General features: G+C 50.5%; 1 protein-coding gene across 5 annotated transcripts in view; it reads left to right on the top strand.

Annotated features, from left to right (window-relative positions):
- The window catches only part of Lingo1 (leucine rich repeat and Ig domain containing 1), a 170,883-nt gene that overhangs the window by 107,690 nt on the left and 54,472 nt on the right, over positions 1-8,721 (top strand). For all 5 annotated transcript variants that reach the window (XM_048793815.1, XM_048793816.1, XM_048793818.1 and 2 more), the window contains one exon: positions 3,878-3,963. Coding sequence is in view for 1 of the 5 variants with exons in the window: in XM_048793814.1 (XP_048649771.1) it covers positions 3,878-3,963 (86 nt within the window). In the remaining 4 variants the exon portion in view is untranslated. The remainder of the gene's footprint in view (positions 1-3,877; positions 3,964-8,721) is intronic.

Raw genomic sequence — 8,721 nt, 5'->3', positions numbered from 1 at the left:
GTGATGGCTGGGTGTGATGTGGAGTTGGAGAGTAGGGGTGAGTGAGAGGGGAGGGGTGTGTTTCACTGTAGCCAGGTCTCACTTCTTGGAAAAAGCAAAACAAATTTATTTCTGGGTGTCTGCAAACGTTAAGGGCTTTTCCTGGGTTGCTGCCAGTGCCCCTGTTCTTCTGGGGGGGCCGCCTCTTTCCCCTGTCCTCTTCACTATCCCCCCGGAGCACACAACATTGAAAGCGATCATCGCCAAGCAAAGTGCCAGGTAGTTCACACAGACGTACAGTTAAGCTTGCAGCTCATCATCGTCGCAGCCCCAAGTCCCCGGAGGTCCCCCAGTCCCCGCCTGCCCACACTGCCCATCCAGGGCAGATGAGCGGGGGCCCCAGAGCCTTCCTGAGAACTGGTTCCAGACCCAAGACACAGAGAAAGTTCTGAAGAGGCCTCAACCTTTCTAAAGTCAAGCTCGGATCCTTGAATGTAGGCCCAGGTCCCAACTGTCATGGAGATACCACCGCCTGCCTCAAATCACACCTCCCTTGACCACGTGGGACATGTCCGGCTGGCGGATCCCAGCGCAGGGCCTGGAGGCTCCCCCTTGTTCTCTTCAACTGGGGACTGAGATTATTCTATTTCCCCTGACACCTCACTTAGCTGGAGGCTCCCATCTGGGGCTTTAAGTTCAGTCACACAGAAAATCATCCAAACGTGTGTCAAACCAAACGCAGCACAGATATGTGCCCCCGGGGGGCCAGAGGAAGTGTGGCAGGACAGGCAAGGCTGCGCTGTAGTCGGGACCCAATGATGGTTCCCTTCCTCTTTCCTCCATTTCCTTATGTACTCCCGTTCCACGTCCAGTGTGGGAAATGAGAAGACCTCTGGTCCATGCAGTCACTCAGGGACCCAGGATGCTGCTCTACCATCTGGAAATGTGCTCTCCAGTTACTATGGGGAGGAGACCGTGGGTGGGGGTCATGCACTGGCTCTTAAATGCTTTGGCCCAGCGTGAAGCACATGACTTTGGTTCCCAGACCTTTGGCCAGAGCTTCTCATATGCGAACTGTGGAAGAGCTGAGGAAATATGGAAGGAATATTCTGACATTTAATGCACAGTGAAATAAATTCTCTGGTGTCAAGGTCGTTGTAGGACCACCATCAGCACGAGGGTTTCAGAAGAGCCAAAGCCACAGCTTCCTGGTCACTGTCCTCACCGGGGGTGTACAAGTGGCTGTTGTAGGCCATATAATGTCCTGATTATGACTACAGACTGTGCCTGCTAAACCCCGGGATCCGAGTGTGGCTCAGCACCTCATTCACTGTGTGACCTTGCTCAAGTGCCTTCTCTCTGCCTCAGTTTTCATCCCTGTATGGGAATATGGATAGCGCCTGTCTTTCTTCGGGTGGTTGCAAAGATGAAATGGGTTAGTATTTGCACAGTGCTCAGAATTGTACTGGGCACATGATGGGGTTTATAAATGCCAGCCTCCACCACCACCACCACTATTGAGTTCCAGATATAGTTCTAGGTGTGGGGAGAATAGATGGCAAGGCCTCTGCTCCCATAGATGGTGGGGGAGATGGAAAATGAACAGGTGAATAATTACATGAAGGTGACAGTTTCCAATAGTGGTGGTACTAAGGAAATTCAAGCACATGAAAAGATGTTCCTATCATTAGTTATTAGGGAAATATAAATTAAACCACACTGAGGTCCCACTATGTATCATTACAATGACCTTTTAAAAAACTGGTTAGATGACCAACATAGGATGAATGGATAAAGATGAATAGATAAAGAAATCAACATATGAATGGATAAAGAAAGTGTCTCACACACACACACACACACACACACACACACACTAGAATATTACTCAGCCTTAAAGAAGAATGAAATGATGGCATTTGCTGGTAAATGGATGGAACTGGAGACTGTCATGCTAAGTGAAATAAGCCAATCCCCAAAATCCAAAGACCAAATGTTCTCTCTGATATGTGGATGCTGACACACAATGCGGGGAGGGGCAGAGAACAGAAGTTCGTTGGATTAGACAATGGGGAATGAAGGGAAAGGAGGGGGATGGGAATAGGAAAGACAGTAGAACGAATTAGACATAACCTTCCTATGTTCCTATATGAACACACAGCCACTGTTAACTCCACATGATGTTCAACCACAAGAATGGGAAGCTATACTCCATATATGTATGATATGCCAAAATACGGTCTACTGTCATGTATAATTAAGAATAAAAAATTTTTAAAAATTGATACCATGAGCCTTGTGGAAGATAGAGAACTGGACCTTCGTAGTTTGCTGGTGAGAGAATCACACAAATACTTTGGCAAACAGCTTGGTAGTTTTTTACAAAGTTAAAAGAATGCTCACTATACAACTTGGCCATCAACTGCCAGGTATACCTACCACAAGAAATAATAACTTAGTTCAGGCAGAAACCCATCTGTGAATATTTGTACTGGCTTTGTTCATAATCTCCCAAAACTGATAACGATCCAAATGTTCTTCAACTAACTAGTGAATGGATAAACAATGGAATACTACTCAGCAATTAAAAAAGAAAAAAAGAATGAAGTTCTGGCATGAGACAACACAGATAAATCTTGAGTGCCTTGTGCTAAGTGAACCAAGCCCGGCTCGAGGCCGCATAGAGATGCCTCCCTTGGTAGACACTGGAAAAGGCGAAACTGCAGGGACAGAAAACAGATCTGTGTTGCCAGGGGCTGGGAGTGGGACGTGACTGCAAAGGGACAGCCCTTGGGATTTGGGGACCTGATAGAATTGTTCTATACCTTGATGGAGGTGGTGCTGACCTGACTGCAGGCAGCTGTTGAAGCTCATGGAACTGCACACTAGAAAGGGTGGATCTTACTGTGGGTGAATTACGCCTCGGTCAGCCTGCCTGGAGGAAAGCTCACCGTGGGACTGTTGAAACAGGGACGTGATCAGTAACGGAGGCAGGCAGTGGGTCATGGAGGACCCCCACCCTCTGTGTCAGGGGGTGCTTTCTGACGAGGTGCCTGGATTAAGACCTGGCCTAAGAGAAGCCAGGCAGAGGACAGCAGGGGGCAGGGGCCTTATGGCCAGAGTCGAGTGAGCAGGAAGAGAGGGTGGGAGACCGGTTTGTGTGCAGTGATTAGTGCCCTGCAGGCCAGGTGAAGGGACTTCTTCTGGGCATGGAAAGTGGCCAAGGGGGTGTGCAGGGTGAATGAAGCATGGGTGTGGGTGGTATGGTCCAGGAAGAGAGAGAAGGGAGACAGTGGCTGTGCTGGGAGTGATGTGACCATGTCTAGGAGTGATGAGGGGTGCCCTGCACCATGAGGAAGGTGGTCCCCAGGAGGGGTGCCAGTCAAGGGCTGAAGCAGGAGGGCTGGTAGGGGTGCAGGCAGGGTCCTGAGGGTGTTGCGGGGTTGGTGAGGCAGAAGCCAGACATCCTGGGGGCTCAGGACATGTACCCGAAGCTTCCAGAGGCAGGGGACAGACTTGATAGTCAGCAGTGCGGACCTCAAGAGAGGACAAGGGGAGGCTGTTCTGTGAATCCCTGTGACCAGAACGGGCAGGAGTGGGGCTGGCCTGTGGCAGGTGTTGAGAGACGGGGAGAAGGGAGGAACTTGGACAAGTGGACAGGGCCTTGCGTGCCAGGCCAGGGGTTTGATGCTCCTGGGCTCTGTCTGGTCAGGGCTGGTTGCTCCAGGTGCTGAGGGAGTAGGAAAGAGGCTGGGGCTGAGAGGCCCGTGCTGTGGTAGTGGCAGTGCTGAGCCCCGCTGGCTAGGCCATGGGATTGAGCTGGCAACCTGTGCTGAGATGGGGCCCCCGGGTGACAGGAAGCCATTTATTGCACTAACCTTCTTGCTCTTCCCCACAGTGCATGCTGGGACCGCGAAGGACAGGTTGCTGCTCCCCAGGCCCCCAGAGGCCGGTCTGTTTGCCTCCAGGCACCATCTGACCCAGGTAGGGTGAGATCCAGGTGGGCTCTTCATGCCTCGCGCCTCTATGGAGTGGGAGGGCTTGGAGCATAAGGATCATGCTGGCCCTCTGAATGAGCCCCGGCCAGGGGCAATGGCAGGGGGACACAGTGTGGGGTCTGAAGGCCCCTGAAGCAAAGGGACCCCTGGGAGGCGCTTCCCACCTCTGAGAAGGTGGGCCAAGCCTGCAGCCATCTGTCCTCACCAGCTGCATCCCGGGGCACGGAGGGGACGCGTCACTCCTGCGGCCCACTTAGGCTCTTCATACGCTCGGTGTCTGGTTGCTTGGGATCTGTTGCACGACCCACATCTGCCAAGTACTTCGGCTATAGGAGGTTTTGCATCCGGGTTCCCCCGCGCTGCTCTCACTCCGACTTTTCGCTGCCCTGCGTCACGGTGCCTGGCAGCTCGTGCTCTGGAAGTTCCCACTCTCTGTGGTACTCCTCCCGGAGGGGATGCTCCTCCCTGCACCAGGAACAGGCCATCTCCTCTTCTGGTCCCTTGTTCCTGGGCATCCCAGCTGATGGCTCTCTTTTGGGTTCATTGTCCCCCCAAGGGATGGAGTGGGGATTGGGGTGGCCAGAGAAAGGTACAGATGTGCAGTTGATTTTGAACTTCAGACAGACAACCAATCACGTGCTTGTGTAACAATGTCCCAAATATTGCATGGCACATACAGTTCTATTGCCTAAATCTGGCAATCCCTGTGGGGGGTCGAACCTCCAGTCTCCTTCCTCAACTGGCCAGTTCTCTCCTGGATCCGCTGGGCCTCCTCAGTGCCGCCACCTCCAGTGCCTGTTGGAAGGTGTGCCGGAGCCAGGTTGGCCAGGCCTGCTCGGGCCCTCATCAATGGGCACTTCTGTGTGCCCCAGGTTCAACAGGCTGTCCCCAGGGCTGGTGGGGGCAGCGGCCTTGGCCTCAGGAGTGTGATAGAGTTCCTTGTCCCTCTCTGGCCATCCAGGCTGCAGAGGTCATGGGGTGGGGTGGGCGGGGCCTTGGTGCTGTGAGGCGGGGGTGGAGCTGGACGGGATCAGGAGTGGAACGTCTGTGGGTTTGGAACTCAGAGTGCTTTGGCTTGGTGAGGTGGGGAGAGACCACACAGACGAGGCAGGGCCCCAACGTGGAGCGTGGAATGTCCCCCTGCAGGGCCAGAGGAGGTGTTTTCTCCCCAAACAGAATCATTTTTCTGGAGACTAAAGTAATATGTTCTCCATATGTTATTAATCTACCAACCTACCTACCTGTCTGCCTACTTGTCTACCTACCTAACCTGCCTATCTACACCCTAACCTACCTATGAACCTAGATAACCTATCCAACTAACTAACCTACCTACCTATATACCTACTTGCTTAATCTGCCTATCTACGTAACTACCTAACCTACCTATCTACCTACCTGTATAACCACCTGTCTACCTACCTGACCTACCTATCTACATCCTTCCCTGACCTGCCTAACTTACCTACCTGGAAGACTCTAAAAGCGTACAATTGGAAACCTTCCCATAATCCTTTCCCCCAAGGGCTAACTAACCACTACTAACTACTTAGATATATATTCTTCTAGACTTTCCCCTTGGCACTTATAAACACGTTCACAGGGGAAACCCCGGCTCGTGCTAGTCCCTCCACTCCACCACTTGATTTTCCCCTGAACAGCGTGTCGTGTGGACCATCAGCCTTGTCCAGAGTTCTTCCCTCTCCTTCCCTATGTTTTGGGTGGATGGTCTGTAAATTCTTCATCAATCATTCATCCTGTCAGAGGCCTTCTAGGCTGTTTCCAGCAGTTGGCTCTTTATAACCCTCACTGAGGGAACCTCTGAGTCTGAGCATCTGTGGGTCCTTCATGTTTCCGGAAGTGGTCTGCCTGGGTCAGAGGTCATGTGCATTTCCACATTTGATCTGCTCCGTACGGCCAGATAAGCTCCAGAAGGTTGTGCTGGCTTAGGCTCCCACCGTGCAAGGGGTATTTGCCCTTGCCAACATGGACGTCACCAGTCACTTAAGTCCCTGCCAATCTGATGAGTAAAAATACTTTTACTTTACATTTCTTTGATCATTAAAGAGAGGATCACAGAGCACTGTTGTGTGGGCTTTGGGACTCTTTCTATTTCTTCATCTGTCAGTTGCCAGTTCCTGTCGGGTCGTCTACTCATTTTTCTTTGCATGTGTCCATTCATTCAGTAAATATTTATTGAGCACCTACTATGTGTTGGACAGTGTTTTGGTTAGGAGCCTCACAGTGTACAAAACTGACAAAAAAAAAATGCCTGTTCCATGGAACTTCTGTGCTAGTGGAGGGGAGACAGCCAAGGAAAAAGAGATAAGTATGTGAAATACACTGCGCATGTGAGAGCTGAGCTCTAGGAAAGGGGGAAAAAGCCGGGGGATGGGAAACTTGGATGTGGTCGTAGGGGAAGGCCTCACTGGGAAGTGGTATTTAAGAGAGAGGGTTGTGTAGATGTCTGAGAGAAGCGTGTCCAGACTGAGGGAACAGTGTGCATGAGGACCCTGAGTCGAGAGGGCCTGGGCTGGGGGGGGGGCGTTTCAATCCCCATTATCCAGCCCTGCTTCACCCCCGTGGAGAGGCCCCTGTGGCTGGGACAGGTGAACGTGGGAGACTGGGCGTGGCCAGGAAGGGATCAAGAGTGGGATCAGCAGGGCCTTGTGGGCCACCCAGAAGACTTTGGCTTTTACTCAGAAGGCGGTGAAGAGCCATGGAAGGTTCTGAATTACATTTTTCCCAGATCCCCTGGCAGCTGTGAAGCAGAGAGATCAGTCAGGGGGCTGTTGGTTGCCATGCTCCAGGGAGCACATGGTGGGGACTGGGACCAGGGGTCTGGGTGGAGGTGGGGACGACTGGGCAGATTCCAAGTGCAGGTTCCAGATAAAGCCAATGGGACTTGCTGGGAGATTGGCTGAGGTGGTGTGTGGGAGACAGAAGGGAGCTGAGGATGACTTCTAGAGTTCTGGCCCCGTACAGGTTGCGAATCCTTCTCTGAAATGTTCGGGACCAAAAGTGTTTTGGATTTCTGATTTTTTTCAGATTTGGGGAATATTTGCATATAATGAGATATCTTGGGGATGGGGCCCAAGTCTAAACATGAAGTTCATTTATGTTTTATAGGCTCCTTATCCACATAGCCTGAAGGTAGTTTCACATAATACTTTTAATGTTTTTTGAGCATGAAATGAAGTTTCAGTGTGTGAACTTTTTCACTTGGAGTGGCATTTCAGTGCCCCAAAAGTTTTGGATTTTGGAGCATTTCAGATTCTGATTCTGAACTTGTAGGGTGGGGTGCCACTAGCAGAGATAGGGAACGGTGGAAGAGAGCGGGCTGCATGGGCAGAGCAAGCCCATCTGTGGATGGGAGCAGCTGCGCGATGTGTGGAGCCCAGAGCAAAATGGCCATGGGTGACCCTTTGTTTTTTAAAAAAAATTCAGAATTTCAAAGTAGAGAATTACACCAGACCTGGGCCCATGTTGCACACCATGATTTAGCCCTGCCTGGGCGTGCTCAGGGGGAGATGCCAGCAGACCTTTATACAGAGCTGTGGAGCGGACAGGTGGACATAGAGACTGCAGTTCAGGGGATGGGTTTTCAACTGGAGATACAAACTTAGGGTCATCGGCTTGAATATAGTATTTAAAGCCATGAGATTGGATGAGAGCATTGAAGGAGTGAATGTAGATTAAAAAAAAAAAGAGAGAGAGAGAGAAGGACCAGAACCCTAGGTCATGTATGACTGTACATACGTCGTGACGCTACATGGTGTACGACCAAAGAAATGAAAAGTCGTGCTGCAACTGTGTACAGTGAATCAAAGTGCATTCTGCTGTCATATACACCTAATTACAATAAATAAATAAATGAATTTTTAAAAGAGAGAGAGAGAGAGAGAAGGACCAGAGACCCAGACTTGGGAGCTCCATCAGCTAGAGGTTGGGAAATGGGAGGAACAGAAAACGGGGTGTGAGACCAGGCAGGAGTGATGGACTGGAAGCCACGAACATGGTATATTTCAAGCACGTCACATGGGCTAAGAGAGGTTGCAGGGTGCAGATGAGAATTGATCCTCGCGTTCGTGACACAGAGGTCACAGGTGGCCTTGGTTTCAGTGATGTGGCGGGGAGGCATTGAAATGTATCTTATTGATTTGTAAGAGCAAATTGATGCATAAGAGGTTAAAGGATTTAACTCCTTGTTACGTGTTGCTAACAGTTATTTACAGGTTTGATTTTTGTGCTTTTTTTTTCTTTTAATTTAATTTTATTTTTTTAACTCGTCGAAAGTTCAAAAATGTTCTGGTGGTTCAAATCTGCAACTCTTTTTCTTTAGAGTTTCTGATCTAACCACTCGATTTTTAAAAAAATGTCCTATATTGTTTTCTAGTTGTTTAGAAGATTTAAAAGTATTGAAATCTCTATTTCTCCTGGAATGGGCTGGTGTGTGTGGCTTGAGGTAGGGATCCCAACGCCCAGCCAGTCATGGCGATGGTATTTATTAAGTGTTCTCTCCTTGCTGAACTGGAGCGCCATGCCTGCCGACTGCTAAGTGTCCCCATAGGCTCATGTCTGTCCAGACCTCCCTGTTCAATTCCATTGATCTTTGCCTGGGGAGAGATTTAGGAAGTGAGAGGATTGACTCAGTGATTGCCCAGGCTCAGCTCGAGGAGGCAGGAGGAGTGGAAAGAGTTACCCACACTGTGGGAGAGGCAGAGGGAAACTGGGGGATGGGAGG

This window comes from Marmota marmota, unplaced genomic scaffold (genome assembly GCF_001458135.2).
Source record: "Marmota marmota marmota unplaced genomic scaffold, marMar, whole genome shotgun sequence".
NCBI classification, from domain to species: Eukaryota; Metazoa; Chordata; class Mammalia; order Rodentia; family Sciuridae; genus Marmota; species Marmota marmota.
This window is presented reverse-complemented; position numbering and strand designations above follow the sequence as displayed.